This window comes from Xenia sp. Carnegie-2017, unplaced genomic scaffold (genome assembly GCF_021976095.1).
Source record: "Xenia sp. Carnegie-2017 unplaced genomic scaffold, XeniaSp_v1 HiC_scaffold_24, whole genome shotgun sequence".
Lineage (NCBI taxonomy): Eukaryota > Metazoa > Cnidaria > Anthozoa > Malacalcyonacea > Xeniidae > Xenia > Xenia sp. Carnegie-2017.
In genome coordinates this window covers 7,816,662-7,843,715 of record NW_025813487.1, presented here as the reverse complement: position 1 = coordinate 7,843,715, position 27,054 = coordinate 7,816,662, and the positions used below count along the sequence as shown (strand labels likewise).

The window sequence follows — 27,054 nt, the reverse complement described above, 5'->3', positions numbered from 1 at the left end:
CAGTTCCTCGTGATACTTGCTGACTTTGCTGTAGACATGTGCCTTTGTTGCGAACTCAAGAACATCGCTCAAACGATGGTCAAGTTGTTCAAAGAAAACAAATGTTTTCTTTAACTTTCCGCTTTTAGATTACCACAAAATTGGACTCACATGTATGAAAAATCGCAAATAATAATTCAACTATTAAAATGGACGAGTTTGAGAAATATATTTGAAAGAAATGGCCAATATGTATAAGGGTAATTTTTGCGCATTTAATAGTAATTTATATGGACGCCATGGGGCCCAATGTTTTTCCACCCCCAGCAATATGGCTGCGATAACTTTGAAAAGGTATATTATCAACCTAAAGGTTAGAGTCCAACAGATCGTTTCAAAGATAACCATAAGCGTTCGATTTCTTTGATATTTATTAAAACAAAGCACTCGACGATTATCGTTTTCTCTCGACTCAAGACATCTTCAAATGAGATGTAATTACTTAGATAGTTAAAGTGTGAGGTTTGTGTGGATGTGTACTTATAGTGTAAAGCTGATATTGTGTATTGTAAGGAAATGTAAGAAAGATTGTACAAGATATAAGGGGGGGGGTGGTTAAGTAATGGGGGGAAATTTACCATGAAAAGAGCTAAGGGGGACATGCATTCTTCCCTCCCTCCCAACTATTGAAAAGACCAATTTAAGAGTTTTTAAGATCTGAAGAGAAAAAAGGGAGTTATAGATAGTTGCTTCCTGTAAAAGGGCACACAGCAAAGTAAAAAAAATAAACAGAAACTTTTGAGCATCGTAGTAAGTCTATGTAATTAGTCTGAGATGTCTTGAGTCAAGACGAAACGTGGCTTACTTTTTTAAACAGATATTGAAAAAATCAAATGCTGATGGCTTTCTCAAACCCGATCTTTTAGGATCTTATTTTTATATTTAGAATTCGATTCACACCTGGCACCTCACTGGCAACATTGAAATTTTATAAATTCTTATTAATTGTTGTCCACTCATATTTACGATGTATTTGACATGTTTGACGTATTTTTTAGTTGCAGGCGATTCTTGAAATTCATATTCCATTGGAATCCTACAGTGGCAGTACGGCCCTACGAACGAACGATTTTCTCTGAATCGAGACAGTAAATATTAGTATGCTGTCCTGTTGAAGTTCTAAAAATCCTACGGAGGCAATGGATACCCCAAAGGATTGGGGAAATATGAAAAAACGACACAGTTGAGAGAACGTTTCTAAATCAATCAGCGTACAAGGTTCGCAAAAACCTTTGGTGGAAATATGTTGTTTGACTTCCAATGATTTATCTAATGTCAATTTTTCACATGTTTGTAGATGTAGATCGTCCAGGTTAGTAGAGTCATGAGAAAGACTGTTGTTGTTGTTGTTGACTGACGTTTTGACTTCCTTAGCAGTCGTCACCTTTAAAGTCAAGTTGACTTTCTCAGGACTCTACTAACCATGACGATCTACATCTAAAAACATGTAACGATACGTCCGGGTTCAAACCATTTACGTTATTACAGTTAATTATGTTGACTGACGTTTTGACTTCCTTAGCTGTAATCACCTTTAAAGTCAAGTTGACTTTCTCAGGACTCTACTAACAATGACGATCTACATCTAAAAACATGTAACGATACGTCCGGGTTCAAACCATTTACGTTATTACAGTTAATTATGTTGACTGACGTTTTGACTTCCTTAGCTGTAATCACCTTTAAAGTCAAGTTGACTTTCTCAGGACTCTACTAACAATGACAATCTACATCTAGAAACATGTAACGATACGCCCAGGTTCAAACCATTTACGTTATTACAGTTATTGATGTTTACTGACGTTTTTGACTCCCTTAGCAGTAGTCACCTTTAATGTCAAGTTGACTTTCTCAGGACTCTACTAACAATGACGATCTACATTTAGAAACATGTAACGATACGCCCAGTTTCAAACTATTTAGGTTATTACAGTTATTGATGTTGACTGAAGTTTAGACTTCTTTAGCAGTCGTCATCTTTAAAGTCAAATTGACTTTCTCAGGACTGTACTAACAATGACGGTCTACATCTAGAAACATGTAACGATACGTCCGGGTTGAAACTATTTACGTTATTACAGTTTTTGATGTTGACTGACGTTTTGACTTCCTTAGCAGTTGTCCCCTTTAAAGTCAAGTTGACTTTCTCAGGACTGTACTAACAATGACGATCTACATCTAGAAACATGTAACGATACGCCGAGGTTCAAACCATTTACGTTATTACAGTTATTGATGTTGACTGACGTTTGACTTCCTTAGCAGTAGTCACCTTTAAAGTTAAGTTGAATTTCTCATGACTCTACTAACCATAACGATCTACATCTAGAAACATGTAACGATACGCCTGGGCTCAAACCATTTACATTATTACAGTTAAATTTTCGTAAATCATAATCGTTGTTAGAGTAAAAATTTGTAACCGAGAAACTATTATAAAATAGATTGCGCCAAAAATGACACCAATAGATTGCAATTGGAACACATAAGGTTAAAATATGGCATATGCTGTTCAAACTAAGAAAGTTGCAGGAAATTTGGACGATTCTTAAGCAAACGTTCATCTTTCGAATCTTAGATTAATTTGTGTTTTTCTGTTTATATAACATTTTACATAAATCATCATAAATGTTTATTTAATAACAAAGGTTTTTTATAATATGAACTGACTTATGCAAGAATATACATGTATGGAATTTTTGATTAATGAAGGGAAAAAATCCATTCACAGTTTCGACAATCGTGTCTTAATCATTGGGTTTCAAATCCTGTCTTAGATAGATTGTTCTCTATTCCTGAGTTACAACTTGTGAAACTTTATAAGATTTAGCAGTAGTCCTTTGGAATTTGACTAATCTCAATGTTATTATGTACTCTACACGAGGTTCTTATCTTTGTATTTTTATTTCTATAACAATTGTTTTTAGTTAGTGATATATACTTAGTTATATAACTAGAATGTTCTACATAGATGTCATTAATGTTTTATTACACTGTTTGTCGAAGGAGATCCTAACTCACTGTTCATTTTCGTTCGCTATTTAAATGTGTTTATAAAACAAAACTTACATAGATGAAAGATTGATGTTACCATAAGGTATGAATAATGATCACCATTTTTAAACTGATATGTATGTGGTCGCGTTGTTTATACTAAATCGCTCATCCGTTTGTTGAGTATGTGACATGTAATAAAACTAAAGCAAGCATAATTATTTTTCACACGGTTGTCTTATTTCTAAAACGAAAGTAATTTTTCTAAAAATAAAGCGATATTTTAAAACAACATTACTGACATTACAAATTAGCTAAAGCAGCATCTCGATAAAGTACGACTAAACATGCATTAGAAATCATATCTAAGTTGATATACCAACTTTCTAACATTGAAAATAAGCTGCATGGTAAAGGAAAGCAAAACCTATTCAAAGATATGTGAGAGGTAAAATAGCATACTTGTCTATGGAAAAAATTGGAATCTGTGAAAATTTTTCTAGGGGGGATAGCATGTCCAATCATGCAACACCTCCCTTTTTTGCCGACGCCACTTCTGACAAATCGCTGTGTGTCCAACAAAATGTTGTTAATTGTGTTGAGCAAACCATTCATTTTTAAAATAAGAAAATTTGTAAAATAAACAAATGTTAAACATGAGAATAATGTATTTACAATGAGAAAGAACACAACCGAATCTATTTTTGTGAAATGCTGATTCATGCAACACAGTGAGCTTTTAAAATTATAGTTTTGATCATGTTTGCTTAACAGTTTTAAGGTTTACTTTCATTGCAACTTTTACTGTGGTATCTACAGTGTATTATTGATCATAAGTAATTATAACTGCGTGTAGTTGATGTTTGTTACGTACTCATAATTTACAATGGTTTATTTAATAACAAAGGTTTTTTATAATATGAACTGACTTATGCAAGAATATACATGTATGGAATTTTTGATTAATGAAGGGAAAAAATCCATTCACAGTTTCGACAATCGTGTCTTAATCATTGGGTTTCAAATCCTGTCTTAGATAGATTGTTCTCTATTCCTGAGTTAAAACTTGTGAAACTTTATAAGATTTAGCAGTAGTCCTTTGGAATTTGACTAATCTCAATGTTATTATGTACTCTGCACGAGGTTCTTATCTTTGTATTTTTATTTCTATAACAATTGTTTTTAATCAGTGATGTATACTTAGTTATATAACTAGAATGTTCTACATAGATGTCATTAATGTTTTATTACACTGTTTGTCGAAGGAGACCCTAACTCACTGTTCATTTTCGTTCGCTATTTAAATGTGTTTATAAAACAAAACTTACATAGATGAAAGATTGATGTTACCATAAGGTATGAATAATGATCACCATTTTTAAACTGATATGTATGTGGTCGCGTTGTTTATACTAAATCGCTCATCCGTTTGTTGAGTATGTGACATGTAATAAAACTAAAGCAAGCATAATTATTTTTCACACGGTTGTCTTATTTCTAAAACGAAGGTAATTTTTCTAAAAATAAAGCGATATTTTAAAACAACATTACTGACATTACAAATTAGCTAAAGCAGCATCATGATAAAGTACGACTAAACATGCATGAGAAATCATATCTAAGTTGATATACCAACTTTCTAACATTGACAATAATCTGCATGGTAAAGGAAATCAAAACCTGTTCAAAGATATGGGGAGAAGTAAAATAGCATACTTGTCTATGGAAAAAATGGGAATCAGTGAAAATTTTTCTAGGGGGGATAGCATGTCCAATCATGCAACACCTCCCTTTTTTGCCGACGTCACTTTTGAATAATCGCTGTGGGCCTAACAAAATGTTGTTAATTGTATTGAGCAAACCATTTATTTTTAAAATAAGAAAATTTGTAAAATAAGCAAATGTTAAACATAAGAATAATGTATTTACACAGAGAAAGAACACAACCGAATCTATTTTTGTGAAATGTTGATTCATGCAACACAGTGAGCTTTTAAAATTATAGTTTTGATCATGTTTGCTTAACAGTTTAAAGGTTTACTTTCATTGCAACCTTTACTGTGGTATCTACAGTGTTTTATTGATCATAAGTAATTATAATTGCGTGCAGTTGATGTTTGTTATGTATTCATAATTTACAATGGTTTATTTAATAACAAAGGTTTTTATAATATGAACTGACTTATGCAAGAATATACATGTATGGAATTTTTGATTAATGAAGGAAAAATCCATTCACAGTTTCGAAAATCGTGTCTTAATCATTGGCATTCAAATCCTGTCTTAGATAGATTGATTCTCTATTCCTGAGTTAAAACTTGTGAAACTTTATAAGATTTAGCAGTAGTCCTTTGGAATTTGACTAATCTCAATGTTATTATGTACTCTGCATGAGGTTCTTATTTTGTATTTTTATTTCTATAACAATTGTTTTAGTCAGTGATGTATACTTAGTTATATAACTAGAATGTTCTACATAGATGTCATTAATGTTTTATTATACTGTTTGTTGAAGGAGATCCTGACTCACTCTTCATTTTCGTTCGCTATTTAAATGTGTTTATGTAACAAAACTTACATGATGAAAGATTGATGTTACAATAAGGTATGAATAATGATCACCATTTTAAACTGATATGTATGTGGTCGCGTTGTTTATATTAAATCTCTCATCCGTTTGTTGAGTATGTGACATGTAAAGAACTAAAGCAAGCATAATTTTTTCACACGGTCGTCTTATTTCTAAAACGAAGGTAATTTTAGAAAATTAAGCGATATTTTAAAACTACATTACTGACATAACAAATTAGCTAAATTAGCATCTCGATAAAGTATGACTAAACATGCATGAGAAATCATATCTAAATTGATATACCAACTTTCTAACTATTGACAGTAAGCTGCATGGTAAAGGAAAGCTAAACCTGTTCAAAGGTATGGGAGAGTTGAAATAGTATACTTGTGTATGAAAAAAATTGGAATCTGTGAAAATTTATGTAGGGGGATAGCATGTCCAATCATGCATCACCTCCCTTTTTTGCTGACGCCACTTTTGACTAATCGCTTTGTGTCTAACAAAATGTTGTTAATTGTATTGAGCAAACCATTCATTTTGAAAGTAAGAACATTTGTAAAAGAAACAAATGTTGAACACAGGAAGAATGTATTTACACAGAGAAAGAACTCAACCGAATCTATTTTTGTGAAATGTTGATTCATGCAACACAGTGAGCTTTCAAAATTATACTTTTGATCGTGTTTGTTTAACAGTTTTAAGGTTTACTTTCATTGCAAAGTTTACTGTTGTATCTACAGTGTCTTTATTGATCATAAGTAATTATAATTGCGTGCAGTTGATGTTTGCCATGTATTTATAATTTACAATGGTTTATTTAATAACAAAGGTTTTTATAATATGAACTGACTTATGCAAAAATATACATGTATGGAATTTTGGATTAATGAAGATAAAAAATCCATTCACAGTTTCGAAAATCGTGTCTTAATCATTGGCATTCAAATCCTGTCTTAGATAGTTGATCCTCAACTCCTGAGTTAAAACTTGTGAAACTTTATACGATTTAGCATTAGTCCTATGGAATTTGAATAATTTCAATGTTATCATGCACTTCGTATGAGGTTGTTATTTATGTATTTTTCTTTCTATAACAATTGTTTCTAGTCAGTGATGTATACTTAGTTATATAAGTAGAATGTTCTATATAGATGTCATTAATGTTTTATTATACTGTTTGTTGAAGGATATCCTGACTCACTCTTCATTTTCGTTCGTTATTTAATTGTGTTTATGTGATAAAACTCACATGGATAAAAAATTAATGTTGCAATAAGGCATGAATTATGATCACCATTTTTTTAACTGATATGTATCTGGTCACGTTGTTTATATTAAATCTCTCATCCGTTTGTTGAGTATGTGACATGTAAAGGCTAAAGCAAGCATAATTTTGTTCACACGGTCGTCTTACTTCAAAAACGAAGGTAATTTTACAAAAATTAATCGATATTTTAGAACTACATTACCGACATAACAAATTAGCTAAAGCAGCATCTCGATAAAGTATGACTAAACATGCATGAGAAATCATACCTAAATTGATATACCAATTTTCTAACCATTGACAATAAGCTGCATGATAAAGGAAAGCAAAACCTGTTCAAAGGTATAGGAGAGGGGAAATAACATACTTGTCCATGGAAAAATCGGGAATCTGTGAAAATTTATGTAGGGAGGATAGCATGTCCAATCATGCTTCACCTAGCTTTTTTGCCTACGCCACTTTTGACTAATCGTTGTGTGTCTAACAAAACGTTGTTAATTGTATTTAGCAAACCATTCCTTTTTTAATGTAAGAACATTTGTAAAATAAGCAAATGTTAAACATACGAAGAATGTATTTACACAGAGAAAGATCTCAACCGAATCTATTTTTGTGAAATGTTGATTCATGCAACACAGTGAACTTCTAAAATTATACTTGTGATCATGTTTGTTTAACAGTTTTAAGTTTTACTTTCATTGCATCCTTTACTGTTGTATCTACAGTGTTTCTATTGATCATAAGTAATTATAATTACGTGCAGTTGATGTTTACACGTATTCATAATTTACAATGGCTTATTCAATAACAAAGGTTTTTTATAATACGAACTGACTTATGCAAAAATATACATGTATGGAATTTTGGATTAATGAAGATAAAAAATCCATTCACAGTTTCGAAAATCGTGTCTTAATCATTGGCATTCAAATCCTGTCTTAGATAGGTGATTCTCTAGTCTTGAGTTAAAACTTGTGAAACTTTATATGATTTAGCATTAGTCCTTTGGAATTTGACTAATCTCAGTGTTATTATGTATTCTGCATGAGGTTCTTATTTATGTATTTTTATTTCCATAACAATTGTTTTTAGTCAGTGATGTATACTTAGTTATATAACTAGAATGTTCTACGTAGATGTCATTAATGTTTTATTATACTGTTTGTTGAAGGAGATCCGGACTCACTCTTCATTTTCGTTCGCTATTGAAATGTGTTTATGTAACACAACTTACATGGGTAAAAGATTGATGTAACAGTAAGGTATGAATTATGATCACCATTTTAAACTGACATGTATGTGGTCGCGTTGTTTTATATTAAATCTCTCATCCGTTTGTTGAGTATGTGAGATTTAAAGAACTAAAGCAAGCATAATTTTGTTCACACGGTCGTCTTACTTCTAAAACGAAAGTAAGTTTAGAAAAATTTTGCGATAGTTTAGAACTACATAACTGACATAACAAATTAGCTAAAGCAGCATCTCGATAAAGTATGACTAAACATGCTTGAGAGAAATCATATCTAAATTAATATACCAACTTTCTAACTTTTGACAATAAGCTGCATTGTAAAGGAAAGCAAAACCTGTTCAAAGGTATGGGAGAAGTGAAATAGCATACTTGTCTATGGAAAAAAATGGAAATCTGTGAAAATTTATGTAGGGGGATAGCATGTCCAATCATGCATCACCTCCATTTTTTGCCGACGTCACTTTTGACTAATCGCTGTGGGCCTAACAAAATGTTGTTAATTGTATTGAGCAAACCATTTATTTTTAAAATAAGAAAATTTGTAAAATAAGCAAATGTTAAACATAAGAATAATGTATTTACACAGAGAAAGAACACAACCGAATCTATTTTTGTGAAATGTTGATTCATGCAACACAGTGAGCTTTTAAAATTATAGTTTTGATCATGTTTGCTTAACAGTTTAAAGGTTTACTTTCATTGCAACCTTTACTGTGGTATCTACAGTGTTTTATTGATCATAAGTAATTATAATTGCGTGTAGTTGATGTTTGCCACGTACTCATAATTTACAATGGCTTATTCAATAACAAAGGTTTTTTTATAATATTAACTGACTTATGCTAGAATATACATGTTTGGAATTTTTGATTAATGAAGGGAAAAAATCCATTCACAGTCTCATAAATCGTGTCTTAATCATTGGCATTCAAGTCCTGTCTTAGATAAGTGATTCTCTATTCCTGAGTTTAAAACTTGTGAAAGTTTATAAGATTTAGCATTAGTCCTTTGGAATTTGACTAATCTCAAGGTTATTATCAACTCTGCATGAGGTTGTTATTTATGTATTTTTATTTCTATAACAATTGTTTTTAGTCAGTGATGTATACTTAGTTATATAACTAGAATGTTCTACATAGATGTCATTAATGTGTTATTATACTGTTTGTTGAAAGAGATCCTGACTCACTCTTCATTTTCGTTCGCTATTTAAATGTGTTTATAAAGCAAAACTTATATGGATGAAAGATTGATGTAACAATAAGGTATGAATAGTTATCACCATTTTTAACTAATATGTATGTGGTCGCGTTGTTTATATTAAATCTCTCGTCCGTTTGTTGAGTTTGTGACATGTAAAAAACTAAAGCAAGCATAATTTTGTTCACACGGTCGTCTTACTTCTAAAACGAAGGTAATTTTTCTAAAAATAAAGCGATATTTTAAAACAACATTACTGACATTACAAATTAGCTAAAGCAGAATCTCGATAAAGTATGACTAAACATGCATGAGAAATCACATCTAAATTGATATACCAACTTTCTAACATTGACAATAAGCTGCATGGTAAAGGAAAGCAAAACCTATTCAACGATATGGGAGAGGTAAAGTAGCATACTTGTCTATGGAAAAAATTGGAATCAGTGAAAATTTATGTAGGAGGGATGGCATGTCCAATCATGCATCACTTCTCTTTTTTGCCGACGCCCCTTCTGACTAATCGCTGTGTGTCTTACAAAATGTTGTTAATTGTGTTGAGCAAACCATTCATTTTAAAAATAAGAACATTTGTAAAATAAGCAAATGTTAAACATGAGAATAATGTATTTACAATGAGAAAGAACACAACCGAATCTATTTTTGTGAAATGTTGATTCTTGTAACACAGCGAACTTTTAATATTATACTTTTGATCATGTTTGTTTAACAGTTTTAAGGTTTACTTTCATTGCAAACTTTACTATTGTATCTACAGTGTCTTTATTGATCATAATTATTTATAATTTCGTGCAGTTGATGTTTGACATGTATTCATAATTTACAATGGTTTATTCAATAACAAAAGATTTTTATAATAAGAACTGACTTAAAAATTGCGAAATCCAAAAAAATTGCGATTTTAATCAAACGCTTTTCATAAGTGCTGGCACAACGTTAACATTCTAAAGTTTTTGTCAGGCTCAAGTATAGAATGTTATGAATTTCGCACTAAATACACTCATATACTACGAGTTGGTGAGTTGGTCTTGGACGTAGGACAGTGAAAAGTTGCGCAAATATCTGCCTTTGTATGAAACATTAAAATTTGCATTTATAACGTTTTGCTTATGAAACTTGATCAATACTTTGAATACACAGACTACAGCTGACACAACACAGATGCTACAGTACCATTTATAGCTATGTTTTTAAAGGTGGTTATCCCTCTTTCATGAATTTTTTCATAATTTCCATGAAATAAAATGAATTTTGCCATCTTCTCCAAGAAATTGAAAAGACCGAGAAACAAGAGACAATAAAAACTTTCAGATTCTCATTTTAAAATTACACTTATATTCATGACGGCCTAATAATTAGCACTAACGTGTGACATAGATATCGAAAAACCTAGCATAGGTTTTGAAAGGCCCAGCACAGGTATTGAAAAACATTTGCTATGACAAACCTTAAAACATTCTCGTTTTTTATATGCGTTATAAAAATGTAGTAAAGTCATTCGTTATTATTGCGTCCTATTTTTTTTTGTATTTCACCATTTACAGATGCGATATTTTAATAAACGGTTTGGTGAAAGTGGTTAACGGTTGGTTATATTTTGTTTTGAGAGTTGCCCAAAGTGTAAGACCTTTGACCTTACATACGTGGAAGTCACGCGAGATCGCGCATGTGACAAACATTGCACATAAGTAAGGAAGCTGCAGCCTGCTGTGTGAAATTATTAAATTTATTTATGTTGTCAAATATTATCCACGTCAACGTTAAAAGTTGAAAATGTTTTTCTGGCGATATATGATCATGATATCATGAAATATTCCTTCCATCTAATAAAAAAGCGAGATAAAGATTTTACATTCTTAGATGGCGACTCGAATTAATTTTAATTTACGTATCTATCTAAGAACAAAGACAGTTTTTTATTTAAAATTTACTTAAGACTTTGACTAATGTAGGTATGATTCGACCTTAAAACTAGTTTGCTTTGTTATTCTTGATAAGCATTTAAACATGGTTATTGTCAAACCATAAAATACAACAAACGTAAGCGAGATATTCAAGTTAGCTTTCAAACATTGTATAGGAAATGAATATAATTGAAGCAGAACATTAAATCACTAGATTAACAAGATTTGTTATTCTTCGGAAGTTATTTTTGTCATCGCTTAATCTTAAAATTATCTTGTAGAGGATTTTCATCACTTAGTTACGTACATCAACATTTTTTGAACTTTTGAAATGATAAAACTTGTTTGTTAATATGTGTTGATTTCCTACAGAAATAACATACTAAGGTCAATATTTTATATGTGTTCTTCATCAATTATAAATGCTCAATGATTGTGGACAATGTATGGCCGCTAAATATATTTTTATTACAAGATTTGTCTATTTACTTGGATTCATTCATGTACAGGAAGATCAATAATTGTTGGGTGGGGGCTCATATTAATTTATGTATAAGATATGTTTTTATTCTTCAGTTGCTAGCTATTTCATGTAGTTTGCCTATTTTTTTTAGAATAATAATCTAACCAATGAAAAATGGTTTTGGTCATAGGCGTACAGATTCTTACATCTTTTACACAATTTTGGGTCAACTCTAATAAGAATTATGCCCACCAATTTTTCATTGGTTTTCTTATTACAATGTTTTGTTGACCATTTTTATTGCTTTCATCACTTTAGTTGACTTCTTGACACACTCTCTTTTTTAGCAAGAAAAACTGTGGCAGGACTGTAGGATGATTGTTAGTTTGGATATCATATTATGTATGCATAATATAGGCTACATGTGTTAAGTTCCTTTGAAAACCATTGTTGTCTAGGGATCATTACATCCAAATGTTTATGTCACCCCAACCACAGTATAGAGAATATACAGTAGGAACACTTTCTGTGCAACTTACTGCTGTATATATAATTATATTACTGGGTGTAGTTTGCCAGCTCAGTGCACCTATTGGTCAAAAAATGGTATTGTCTGACTGCCACTATGGTATTAACTTGCGGAATAAGATATGCACGGCAAAAAAATATTTAATGCAATCTACTGTATGTTCTCTATAAAATTATACTACATTTTCGTATAACCGTGCCCCAATTACATTATGTCTTCCTTAGGTCCTAAGTCGTGAATGAAGTATTAGTCCAAATAAATTACACCAGCTCATTTTTTTTATCATTATACCTTCTAAACAATGATAATGGTTTTGAATTTTTAAAGAATAAAATTTTCAGTGGTGTAGCCAGAGTGATAAAATGTTTAGTCATTCTATGTACGTTTTTATATTCTTTTACTGTGAAAATAATAGGCATTTTAACTTGTGAGTCTTAAAGTATCCCTTCCACCAAAAAAATTTTTTAGAAATATCAAATCTGTCAATGATTTTAAACCTCGTTGAGAAAAAATTTTGAATTTGGTAAAATCGTTTGATTTTTGTAAAACGTTAAATTCACTAAAATCGCATATTCTTGTGAACCATGTCCGTGATAATGAGGAGTCTGAAACTAGCTAATTTTCTGTTACACGAGTCGTGTATTCAATTGCTCTCAAGTCAATGCAAGCTGAGGCACAACTTAAGTTTATAAGCGCCTAAAAGCATTGCCTTTGCACTAGTAAAAGCAGAAAAAAAGGAAAATAGTTGCGTTGAAGACAATTCTACGAATGAGTCAAGCCTTTGCTCTCATATGAGTCTTCACACTATGTCTTATAATGATAAAAGGCCCGAGGCCAAGCGAAGACGGGATATTTGGTTTTAAAGCAAAGCGCGTATTTGAGCCTTTCAGTGCTTTAACACTTTGTTCAGCTCAATTAAAATCAGAGGATTTGGAACGTCAGTTTAGTAGTTTGCCGAAATAAACGAACGCTATTTTTCCAGGCCTTAAAAAAGATGAAATTGGAATTTGTGTCTTTCCGACCATCCATGCTTTGGAGTCAAAATCCGAATCATTATCGCTCAAGTTTCATTGCTTTCCGAGTTTTCTGTCACGTATCCTGCAATAAAGTTTTTGTCAGAATTATCTGACTGAACACTCAATTCTGATTTTGATTCATCGCTTTCTTCGCAAGACATAATTTTCTCGAATATTATAATTAAACAGCGTGTAAGAATGTATATGTTTAATATAAGCTAAATATGCCCGAATGCTGACTATATTGGCTGACGTCAAAATACTTTCTAGTGCCAGTTTCTTTTGTATTATAGAAAACGACAGCGTTGGGACAAAAATGCACAACTTCAAGATTCTATAAAAGCTTCTTCATTTGACCAAATTTTTGAATTTTTTCTCCGAAAGGCTTAAAATTATAGACAGATTTCATATTGCTAAAAAAAGTTTGGTGGCAATAATGAAAAAATGTCTGAGTGAGGCAGTGTCTGTCTGTCCGTTGTGATTTCTTCGGCTGTGTATTTTTCATACTCGCAAATGCTAACGATAACGATTAGTATAGTCATCGCTTGGAACTTGATAGCTAAACTGTGCAGTTTGTGCTTGTATTTTGTTTGGTATTTTATTCGTATATCACGTTGTTTATCTCTCACCCTGTGTTCTGTTTTTTGGTGAGGAAAATGTAAAGCGGACAGGATATAGTTTTCTTTATATTTATTTAAATTAGTAATGACGACGATTTTGATTTAACAGACGAAGAATTTAAATATATTATAGCCCTATGGAAAATAACTACATCAGCAATGATATATGTAACATGTGCAATCTCTCCTCATTTTAACAATAAACATAAAAATTTAAATTGGAGCAGAATCATCGGCAACATAGTCCTATCAATAAGCATATATTCGTACAACACAACAAACCAATTTGATATATCTTTTCGTCACACCATTGTTAGACAAATAAGATATAATATTCATTTAAAAAAATCGTTTTAATTCAAAATGGCGAAAAACTTATAGTTCTATCATTGAAATTTATGAGATATATGAGGATATGGCAATTATATTGTTTTTTGCAAATTTCCTTTCAACGGTATTAGCACGTGAACACCAGCACACATAACATGCACTGAGTGTGGGAGAGCAAGAAAAAGGAAAAATAATGATAATTGCTGGGCATTTTTATTAAACAATGAGCACAGAGAACGTTTTCTACCAAAGAGAAGTGCCAAAGGAAGGAATGATTTCATTTTGTGGCATTTTGACATGAAAATATTTTTTGTTATTTTTCATATGTTATTATTACGGAATGAACTTGGGACTTGACCTTGGGAAAGACCTTGGGACTTCACTTAATTTAATAAAAAATACAACACTAAGCAGTAGTAAAATTTTTATTTAATTTTTATTGAAACTAAGTGGTCTGTCTAACATATCAATAAAAAAACTCTTGAATTAGGTCCACTTGTTCTAATTTTATGGGGGTTAATAATTATCTTTCAATGGACCTTGTCCGTCGTAGTATGGAGTTTGGTTCTAGCTAAATTCTTACATCACCCAATGTAATTGGTATATTCTGTATTGACAAGTCCCTTACATTACATCACAAATGTAAGTCGTTCCAAACTTTACTTATGACGAACAAGATCCATCAAAAAGAGTGTTTTTGCCAACTTTGAAGCACTATATAAATGGGATGATAAGACCACTTTTGATAACTACCATTTATGTGTAAATTACACCGCATGTAAAAATTTTTGCTGACAGGGGCCCTTTAAGGTATCATATTACATGAATAAAGTCTAAACATTCTGATGGCATTCAACATAACTATTTATTTAACGTATAACAAAAAAAAGGTGAGTTGATCGATGGAAAAAACCAGGCACGAGCTATTCTTGATTAGTATTTGGCCCAATATTCGTACATACGATTCACTATATGTTTGATTGCACCATTTCTTAAAATATATTTGTAGAAATCTTTACCGAGCAAAATGTTAGCAAAAATGTGGAGTAAATCCATCTAGATTTACTGATATAGGACTAACCAAATAATCAACAATAACTGAACAAATTTATCAAATCGATTAAAAATGAATGCATAAGTACCAATTCCTAAATATTCAAGTGGTAGTGAATGCCATTCCACACTCAAGCATCACGGCCAACATTGCATTTTCAAACAAATTGTATGTGTCAAAGTATGTAGGAATCAACAGCTTTAACTGACACGTTAATAAGAAAATATAACATTTATCATGTAAGTCCGCTTTAATCACCTTATTTTGTAATGGTAAAATATCTTTGCTATATGTGGTAAACTTGAGAAAGTTTTGCAACCGCCAAATTGTACATTCTTCCAAAAATTTCACAAGCATGTGCTCTTTTTCATATCCAGGAACAAAAAGACGATGATTAATACTGAAGCAGGAGTTAATTCTTCTTGTCTTCGGATGAAAACACTTTCAAATATGTTAGGATTCATTTCTATCTCATCCAAAAGGCCAAAGGTCTTCATTCTTTTCGAAGCAGATCAAGTGCCATCTTGCGTTTTCATTTGCTTCAATCACTTCAAAGCTTGTTATTGATTGAATTATCTTTCTCTTGTTTACTATCTAAAATATATTGTACTCAATTTAAGGGATAACCTCAGATAAATCTGATCTATCAAATGACAATGCGCAGTTTCTACTAAGTAGATACTTTTTTTCCATGTAAAGTAACGAATCTATTGCTGCACAAGACTTGAGTACATTAGTATCTCCACACAAAGAAAACACCTTCATAAACTCATCATTTGAAACTAGCTCATACATATCAGCCTCACTACTGGCATCCATCACCTGTAATGAAATACAATAAATAGATGAGAGTTAGTTCTCAGGGTAAGCAAATCATCATATGAAATGAAAACCTTTAAAACCCACTGTCTTGTTTCTACGTCATGTATATCCCAAGTCAATTATGTCGAAGTGTGTTCTAGCTTAATAACTGTTTATGATTTTATAATTTTTCAGCCATGGAAGGTATAAATTCAATAATCAAAACATCGCTCAAATAAATCATTTTCATGTCAACTCAACATCCTCAGTTATTGATGTTTTCTTTTTATTTCACTGTAGGCATAATGGCGATGCTTACTAAAGTCTTTGCAGTTATTTTACTTATGACAATCTCCGTTAGCTCAGGTTGGTCTTCAATAATTTATCTTCAAATTAACCATTTCTATTATTTTATTTTCCGTTTACTAAATATGTCAAAAAACTATTAAAAGCTTCTTAAGTATTTACTAATGGCGGTGATGACTTTTGATATTCTTGACTGTTTGTACAGACGAGAGAAATCTCTTTGCGCTGATCAATTTCGAATTTTTTCAATTAGTTGAATTTTTTTAATTTTTGCAAAGAAAGTTTCGATTTACTTCTTGATGTCAACATAACGATGACAGATGTCTTTAACTAAGAGTTTTTTGGTTGTTAATTAAACAGCTCATGTAAAACTCTACCATTCACCAATCACCATGCCACATACAGTGATTTTTGGTTTGAAATGAAACATTCTCCCAATAAGGTGTTGCTAACAAATGACCTGGTTGTATAAATAGATCGGTAGAGTTATGAGAAGAGCTGTTGGTGTTGATATTGAGTGACGTTTGCAAAAAAACAGCGATAGTCACCTTCAAAATAAGGGGTAGTAGTCATGTAATGCAAGGGATTCGTCAATACAAATTATAAGAGTTTTGCATGACCCAAACTTTATGCAACGACGGACACAGTCTACTTGACATGTTACAAAAACAACAACATACTGCATGTAATGAAATATTTGAAAATATAAATTAAAACTACAGTACAAAAATAATGAGGGAATAAAAGGAAAGATTCTGGATTACTTCAGAGTCATTTTATTGGCATTACTGTAACCTTCGCTGAACAGTAAATTAAAGATGATGACTTCGGATGAATAAAGAATGTCTTTCATAGCGATATGTTGTGCCCTGCTATTTCACATTTTTAGGGTGCAAACCTTTTGTTATAATAAATGAAAGTCTTTTACTTTACAACCAATCAAAATATCGAAAAATAAATTTTGATGATATCACAAGGACGTCAAACTGATGTTAAAGCATTCATATATACTTTCTATTCAACGTGGCAAAATCGAGTTGCTGGTGAGCTTATTGGGAGAAATTATAAAAATTTGTTTGCGCATTTATTTTGGTGGCGATGACTTTAACTCTCCACTCTTTAGTGTTATTGACTGTTAGTACAACAGACAGAAACATCTTTTGCGCTGATCACTTTCAAATTTGTTTCAACCTGTTTTTGCAAAGCGGATTTTGATTTAATTTGGACTTCGTGATGTCAAAATAATTTGCAAAATGCATCGTGCTTTGTAACAAAGAATTTTGTTCAATTCTTATGTTATACAAAAACTTGGTATACTTTAAACTGGGATTCTTAAGTTATATCCAATAACATAGTTTAGTTTTTCATACCTCTATATAATCATAACGAAAACTATTTTATTGTCAATTAATACTATAACACAGGCTTTAAAAAACACCAGCGCTGATTGGTTAAATGCCCAAAAATTACGTGTTTCTATATCTTTATAGGCAGCCCAAAGAAATGTTATTCGTGTGAGTACAATTACGATTTGATAAAACGATTTCCAAAATGTTTTGGTGTAACAATTCCATGCACCACTGGACATTGCTACTCGCTGAAATACACCACTTCTAACGGACTTCTCATTCGCGTTCAAAAGGGATGTGACTTTTCATCAACTGTGAATTGTTCAAATAGAGTAGACTTTTGCCATGGGAGGCAAGTCAAGGAGACACTGTTATGGAAATCGTGTTCCATTTCATGTTGTGACACTAATCTCTGTAACGGAGGAGCGACACAAACACCAATGAAAACCGTTTTGGGTTTTGTCTTCTTAATTGTCATCGTTTTCTTGTATTAAAAACCCAGTTTTGGATATACTGAATGTATTATCATTAATTATATTTACCTACTTTTTTTGAAACTTTTGATTGTAGACAAGAATACCGATAACTCGAACGGAAATTGTTCGAGTTAGCTAAGGTGGTGTTAAAAGGTCAATAATTTATAGAAGTTTTTTTTTCATTTTTAATTCCAATTTTCTTTTACAAAGAGTTCAATTGTAATCAAATACTTTAAAAGACCAGGGAAAAGGAAATTAGTTCAAATTATTACTGTAGGTAGCCGTTCATGCCTAATATACAAGAGATAGTTTGGGTAAAACTTTTGATTATATACAAAAGTGGACAAATTATATTATGGACTATGTTGTTTGTGTTTTGAACTACAAAACAGAGTGATATTGTTGCGTTCCAAATAGTTATTTGATTTCAACTTTATTCCGTGGAATTGTAAATTGTAAAGATGCCTTCCGATGAGTAAAGAACGCCTTTCCTAGCTATTTGTATATTTGGAAGTTTAGCAAGATTGAACTTTTGACCTTGGTCGCTTCAGTCGCTTGCATGTGATTGGTTATTTCCTAGCTCAAAATGCTAATTTATGAAGTCAACGTGAACAAAGACGGCTGGTTACAAAGAAGCGCTTATAAATTCTTTTCTTAATTTTCCTGTATTACTTGATCTTGCAGACAAAAATTTTAAAAATGAGCCAATGAGGGGGAATGCGTGGCATCAAATTCTAGACGATCTGAGAGCTATTGGGTTTACAGGAACAGGGAAGGAGCAATTTATTTATCTTTGATATTTTCAGTGATGCCGTGATAAGACATGTTGTTTGTTGAAATTTGGATTGTTTGAGATATTGAGCATAATTTTGTTTTATCAATTTTATCAATTGAGGAGCTCAAGCCCAAAATGAAAAGCCTTAGAGATGTATACGTCAGTTACAAAAAGAAAAACGATGCTGCCATAATATCAGTAGCTCCAGCCTCATCTACACCATCATGGGAGTTTTGAGGTTTGATGACATGGTTGGACGATTACAGAAAGCGCCGACGGTAAGGCATACATAATAACATTGATGTATCATTTTATTATTGTGTTACTGTATAGGGCTGAATGTGTTAAGTAGCATAATGGTCATAGGTTTCAAAAATGTTAATTCTTTATATAGAACATCAACTAGCATGTCTGTCACTGTGATTAAAGATGCATCAGTCAATGAAGTCACAGATGAAAGTAACAGCATTGGTGCATTGACACTAGATAATCTACAGAGCAGGCAGTTTTCTGAAGCAGTTGATCCGACTTCACGCTCAATCTCATTCCAACTCATATCATCATCATCACCAATTCATCCACCTCAGCTTCACTATCTAGAGCAGCAACACCATCGGCATCACCTCCACGATCAAACAAAAGGAGAAAGAGAGTTCAAGATAATGATCCTAACAAATACCAGCTGCAGTTGCTGAGCAGTTATTACTCAATAATCAGCATCTCCCCAACCAAATCCGAAAGCTTTCTTCTGATTACCTTAAAGCACCGGCTAAAAAAAGAATGAATCCAGGATGCTCTTTTTGACATTGAATATAATGAAAAATAATTGTGCTTTACTCTGTATTACAAGAAAAAAGTAAAATAAAATTATATCAATGAGTTCTTTCCACATATTTCTGCTGCCATGAAAAATGACCAACTTCTGAATTAAAATACATCGCAAACTTTTCTCTGATTTTGGATCCTCCACTACAGTAATTTCTTTGTTTGTTGCGAGCTAATGGTTCAAGCACACAAGCCGTTTCTTGCCTCCAAGACCCTTCATAAACATTTCCTGATGGATCCACAGTATCTGTGAAACCAGCTGGAATGTAGGAAACATGGCGTGTTCGGAGGAAATTGTGCAAAATGCAAGTAGCCTTGAAAATTTTGGACACAATTTCTGGTTCTGCTATAATGGTTGTTTTAAGTATTCGCCACTTGGATACCATTATACCTGATACAAATATCAATTGAAGAGAATATTGAAAAGTGTTTGATTCGAAACTTTATAAAGAAAATGAGGATGTAAATACAAACCAAAAGTGTTTTTGATTGTTCGCCAAGCTCTCGACAATCTGTAGTTGAAAACTCTCTTTTGAAGGCAATCCAGTAGCCTTCCTGGATAAGGTCGCATCATGCAGGTTTTAAGAGGAAATGCCTCATCTGCAACCACAGTATAGGGAAGGCTTTCATTTGCTCCTGGTAAAGGCTCATCAGCAGGTAGATGCATCTCACCTATCAAATAAAATTTATAAGATGAATCCTACTTTCAATACTGAATACTGTGAAGAGTTATGATACCATTTAAAAAACCTGATCCTAATTGTGAATACAAATTATAAGAGTTGCTGATCCAAATTGTCAATACAAATTATAAGAGTTTTGCATGACCCAAACTTTATGCAACGATGGACACGGTCCACTTGACATGTTACAAAAACAACAACATACTACATGTAATGAAATATTTGAAAATATAATTTAAAACTACGGTACAAAAATAATGAGGGAATAAGAGGAAAAATTCTGGATTACTTCAGAGAGATTTTATCGGCATTACTGTAACCTTCGCTGAACAGTAAATTAAAGATGATGACTTCGGATGAATAAAGAATGTCTTTCATAGCGATAATTATGTTGTGCCCTGCTATTTCACATTTTTAGGGTGCGAACCTTTTGTTATAATAAATGAAAGTCTTTTATTTTACAAGACTTTCCACTTCATCAGTCAAGAAAAACTGAGGGAGAGTTTGTGCTGGTTCAACAAATGGGTGCTATTGATGAAGAAATGCACTTCAAATACTTTCGCATGTCAGCCAACCGCTTTGATGAGCTTGCTCATAAAATCAGACCTTTTACTAACCATGCTGGAACTCACTCTAGTCCTGTTGAACTGAAGGAGAGACTTGCAGTGAGTTTCAGAATTTTGGCGTGTGGTGTATCGCAGCAAAAGATTGCAGCCAGCTACCGTCTTAGTTCAACGACTGTTTCATGCTTTGTTTCCGAAGTATGCAAAGCAATTTAGAATGCGCTGAATAGAGAGTTTGTAGATTGCCCTTCTGGGACCTCGTGGAATGAGATTGCCCGTGACTTCTGAAGGTTATGGAACTTTCCTAACTGGTTAGGTAGCATTGACGGAAAACATGTCATTATCAGAGCATCCCTATCTTGAGCATATAGGCAAAACAGTGATGGAGGTGTGTTTAAAAAAAGTCAATTTGGGGACAACCTGCTACATGGGAGATTACAATTGCCATCGCCCAAATGTTACCAAACACCAATATACCTGTTCCCCATGTCTTTGTTGCAGATGCCGTATATCCGCTGCATGTTACCATGATGCGAATATCCAGGTAGGCATGCACAACAGAGACATCAGTCACTTATTCTACCATTTCTTTATTGTATGAAAAAAGATGCCACAAACCAATACCGAAAATGCTTCCACCTAGCATTTATGATTTTTCTTGTTAGGCTCTAACCTAACTAAATCAGAAAGAGTTTACAACTACAGGCACTTCAGAGCAAGAAGAGTTGTGGAGAACTCATTTGGAATCTTGTCTGCTAGATGGAGGATTTTTAAACGACGAATGGAATTTCATCCACAAAAGGTAGTTGATATTGTGAAAGCATGTGTTGCTCTTCACAACTTCCTCAACAATACAGATGCGACAAATATTTTCACTTCTCGATATATTTCATCAAACTTCACTGATACAACCACTGCTTTGTATGATACACAAGAAGGAGAATAGAGGAAAATTGTTGCACTTGATACTAACTTACTAGATATGAGGCGGCTGTCCAATGCAAGGTCGACAAGTGCTGCAATAGCTGTTCGAAATGACTTAAAGAGTTATTTATGTCAGTTCATGGGATGCTGACATGGCAAGCAAATGTTGTAAATAAAGGATGTCTGCGGTCAAGACCCTGAAAATATTTTGATTACACATTTACTAAATTATTTAAATAACCTTAACAAATACCCAAAATAACCCTAAATGTTAAAACATTGTGTTGTGTTAATATTTTTTGTTAATTATAGGTACATGAATTTTAATTCATAACATTGCAGTGGCATAGCCAGCCAGATAATTTTTATTATTATTAGCAGTATTCATTTTTTTAAAAGTCTATTAATTTTATTGTGAGCAAAGACAAAAATATTTACTTAGCATAAAATTGTGGGCTGGCTACATCTGTAACATTGCATGTAGCATTAATGTGAATGCCCTCCAGCATTGTTATAAAATACAAAACTCAATGATTACTACATTAAAATATAGTTTTTTAGCATCCATGTTTATTTTGCCTTTAGCTTTATCGGCCAAGGACCTTCACAATAAAAAACTATTTTTCTTTACAACAAAACGTCTTAATATATCTCCACGTGTCATTCACTGCATAAATACAAAGTTTTATTAATTAAAGTCACTACTGTAAAGTTTCTGTTCTATTTCAAATAAAATTTTATTAATAGCAAATTTCGCTTCTGAAATTACGTCAAATGTTACTTCCGTTTTGGTGATATGACATCATATTCTTCATGCGACATGGCGCGCGACACTTGTCGCACGAAGTATAAAGGCCAATTTATGCTTCTTACGACATGTGTCGCGCCACACTCTGGCTTGCGCAATCAATGGGCACGCGCCATCCAACAATCAAATAAAGCATTTATAGAGAACGCGACAGCCCATGCGACAACCGCGCAAAATCTGCATACAAATTTAAAATTATGTTTACATTTACATTAAGAAGTGCATTGGCAGCATTCTTTATATTCTTTGTGAATCAAATGAATTCATTTCTGCTAAAATGTCAGACGAAGAAGAGCTCGAACTTGAGGAAGAAATAATATTGCTGCTGTAGCAACAAAAAAGGAAGCGACATCGTAAAAGAAGATGGTGTGTCCATCCACTTTGTCAGTCAAGAAAAACTGAGGGAGAGTTTCTGCTGGTTCAACAAATGCGTGCTATTGATGATGAAATGCACTTCAAATATTTTTGCATGTCAGCCAACCGCTTTGATGAGCTTGCTCATAAAATCAGACATTTTACTAACCATGCCGGAACTCACTCTAGTCCTGTTGAACTGAAGAGGGACTTGACTCTCAGAATTTTGGCGTGTGGTGGATCATAGCAAAGTATTGCAGCCAGCTACCGTCTTGGTTCAACGAATGTTTCATGCATTGTTTCCGAAGTATGCAAAGCAATTTGGAATGCATTGAATAGAGAGTTTGTAAATTGCCCTTCTGGGACCTCTTGGAATGAGATTGCCCTTGATTTCTGGAGGTTATGAAACTTTCCTAACTGCTTAGGTAGCATTGAAGGAAAACATGTCGTTATCAGAGCATCCCCATCTTCTGGCAGTGATTATTTTAGTTACAAGTCAACCCATTCAGTTGTTTTGAGGGCTGTTTGTGATGCACTGTAAACTTTTTACTGGTTGATATTGGAGCATATAGGCGAGACAGTGATGGAGGTGTGTTGAAAGTGCTTCTATTACGAAATTTAGCCCCCCTTTTTTATGAGCTTAATTGAAAATTTGGATTATTTTAAGAACTATGACATGTCACTGGACTTAAACAGATAAATATAAGTTCCTTAATTTTGCCTCCAAAGTCGGGTACTAATTGCGAATTCTTTACGACGCCATATTAATAATTGTGAGGTAGATAGTTGAACACGTCTTTTTCCGTCAATATAATATTATATTATAGGAGATGATTTTTGTTGTCGTTTTTCTTGTCATAAAAACAAATAATGACAGTATTTTCAATAAAATATTAAAAAACAAGTTTTCCGGAAAGTATGGCCTCAAATAAGTGCTCAGATAGTTCGAATTCGATGTCTAAACGCGTTTCTGATTCGAGCTCGGAATCCGTGGGTTATGTCGAACATTTAAATGATTTCGCATATGACGATGAACCGCTCGCAGGAGATGGTGATGAAGTGCATACTCCAGATGATCCCAATGGAATTCTCCCTGCGACATTAGAACAACGAAGTGATGGCGTAATTCCACTCGGTGAATGGTAATTTGTTGTTTTCTTCTGTTTGTAATATACATAAAGTTACTTTATAAACCACAATGCTCCCACATTTCAGGTGTAATTGTCAATGCTGTCATACCGATTTGTTAGAAGGCGCATTAGAATACAGATGCTGTAAGGAAATAGGACCAGCTTTGCAAAAAATGACATTTGATGGCTGCATTGAGAAATAATCATGCATAACACAGCATGCCAAATTTGGGCCTTTAGTTCATGAGACTGTCCTTGAAAACTTCGAGGAACTATTGAAGGACAGGAATTGACATGCTTATCGCCGCCAAGCATCACAATCATTAAATATGTAAGATTGTAAAGTGTATGAGAAATAATGTTATCATCAACATTGTTTCATCAACAATAATTAGTCCAACCTTTTTATTTACTTCAGGTACTTGAGAGCTGTGGCATACAGATGGTTGATGCGATGGTTTTGTGGGTCTATGGGATGGGAGAATACTTAGCCTTTACCTGCTTGTGTTTACTACTTTATTCGGAAAGCATATCCAAGTGGTAACACAAAAGGTTACATACCATCAAAGGGGCGATGATGGAAAGGTCTTTTAACTTGTGCACTGTGGAGACCGTTGACCTTCTTTGCTGAGTTTAGAATGGTCAGGAAATATGCCTAGATGAAAACCAAATAGGAGATACATGGATGCACTATAAAAGCTGACGTGCAGTTTAATGGTTTGAAACAAGAGTAAACAATAAAAAGAAAATGGTACAACTGCTGAGAAGTTGAGCTGAAATAATTAAGTGGAAGAAAATCTTTTCTTCAATGTCAGTCTGGGAAAAAAGACAATAGAAAAAGTATATGTAATTAAATCATAGCATAAATGTAAAAATGGAAAACAGGAAGCAACATGAACTTCTCTTATAAGGTCTTCGCACTTGAGTGCACTGCATCTGCAAAGGGCATGTTGAGCATTAAACTACAATAAAAAAAATTATTCATGAAAATTAATAAGTTGCACAATTAAGTGAGATAGTCATCTTCAATATGACAAGTATACATACCCTTCAATGTTATATTAATACTGTAATCATCAGGAAAGGTGTGTATATCAGTGCCCAGATAGGGAAGCTAGAGGTGAAGCTATCATTTGCCTAAGGTGAGCCCTCAGGCTGGTGGTGGGAAGGAGGTGCCTTACTTCTCCATTCCAGACAGGCTCCAAGCAATGTCTGACCAATGCCCTATCATTTACCAACTTCAATTTATTCTTTTTCAGCGGAGCATTGACCTTGAGGATGTCCTTTCATTGGAGCTTTGCATTTAGTACATTTGCGAGTACTTTTATTCCCAGTGCTATTTAAAACTTGATCCGCATCATCTGTTAGGTCTTGTAACTTATGTCTTTGCTGTTTCACTAAGGAAAAAATGCAGATCATTGCATCCTCAAATAATTGTAAACAATACCATTATCCGATACTTACCTACGATTTACATGGAGACTGGGATTCACAAATATCTTCACCGAACTCATGTAGTTCTTCTTCAAATGGCGAATCGTTTGCTTTCCCAGTGCATACTTTAACATGCTCAGCTCCATCGCTAGTAGATGGTACTTCCTCATCGAGAGAACATGTTTCCTTCAGCGATGGCTTATGGAGAGTATGTCGAATAATCTACAAAACTTATATTGAATTTACATATGACAAAAGAAAAATTAACATAAACAAGCGTAAACTTACTTGTCTTCGCTTTCGATCGGTTATTTCGTCCTGTAATGGTTCAGGAATCCCAGCCACGTCAATGGTTAGGATAGCATCTTTCTTCAACCTTCTTTTGAGCTTGAATTGCACGCTCAAATTAAGGTCAAAACAAGAATCTTCAAAATGCGCAGAACACAGACACGAGGTAGAAGAAGCCTCAAAACCCGTTCTATGTTTACGCACAAAATTTACCCATTTTCTATGTCTTTGCGTCTCTGTTTATTTTTTAGGAAACAGATGCATCCGACATTCCTTCGGTTTTTAAATCATTGGCGCAACTAATTTGATTAGGTCAGCCGGCAACACAGCGTTTTCCTCCGCGTTTCTTATTAAGATTACTAGTAGAATACGCCATGTTGATATATGTGTTAAACTTTCTAGGTCACAAGTCATTATCGTGCCGATCAAAAAGTTCGCAAAAAAATGCTGAAAATCGTGACTTTAAACGTCCGTAAAATCACTTTCACCAATCCAATTTCAATTATAATTGCAGATTGAAAATTACTGAAACAAGGTCTTTCAATTTACCTAATAAAAAAGGGGGGCTAAAATTCGTAATATCAACACTGGCCAAAAAAAATTCCAAGGCCACATCTTCCTCTATGCTATGTCAAAACTACACATTTTTATTCCCAATTGCTACTTATTGCTCTAACTAGTAAATCAAATGAATACAATATTTGTCACATTATCACTGTCTTGAGAAATTACATTTTTATTGTGTTTCACATGTATAAATATTGTGTTTTAGTACATGTTTCTCTTGCTGGAAACCCTTTAAAACGAAATTTCTTTACTCAAGAATTTTAAATTGAAACAAATGGACTAAAGACTGCTCAATCTTATGTCAAAGACAGTGAATATTCTGAAGATGGGATGTAAAATATACAAATTTGTAAGAAATTTATAATGTACAAATTGACGAGTGGCGAACGTTTGACATTTTCTACAGAAATCAGTTCTACAAAATCAGACAGCAGACTGGGATTTTTTTCTCTGTAGAACAGAGCATGTGCTCAATACTGCCAAAAATTACAAAAGATACTATGTAGC

General features: G+C 33.1%; 1 protein-coding gene and 1 long non-coding RNA gene across 2 annotated transcripts; both read left to right on the top strand.

Annotated features, from left to right (window-relative positions):
• Window positions 1–1,239: 1,239 nt before the first annotated feature.
• On the top strand, window positions 1,240–18,585 carry LOC124450798. The gene is made up of 3 exons (XM_047001447.1): window positions 1,240–1,257; window positions 16,366–16,431; window positions 17,862–18,585. The coding sequence occupies exons 2-3, from the start codon at window positions 16,371–16,373 to the stop codon at window positions 18,212–18,214; spliced, it is 414 nt and encodes a 137-aa protein (XP_046857403.1). The 5' UTR covers window positions 1,240–1,257; window positions 16,366–16,370; the 3' UTR covers window positions 18,215–18,585.
• On the top strand, window positions 9,292–14,098 carry LOC124450799. Its single transcript, XR_006950205.1, has 2 exons — window positions 9,292–9,392; window positions 12,063–14,098. It is a non-coding gene; the product is annotated as an uncharacterized LOC124450799 (long non-coding RNA).
• Window positions 18,586–27,054: the final 8,469 nt, after the last annotated feature.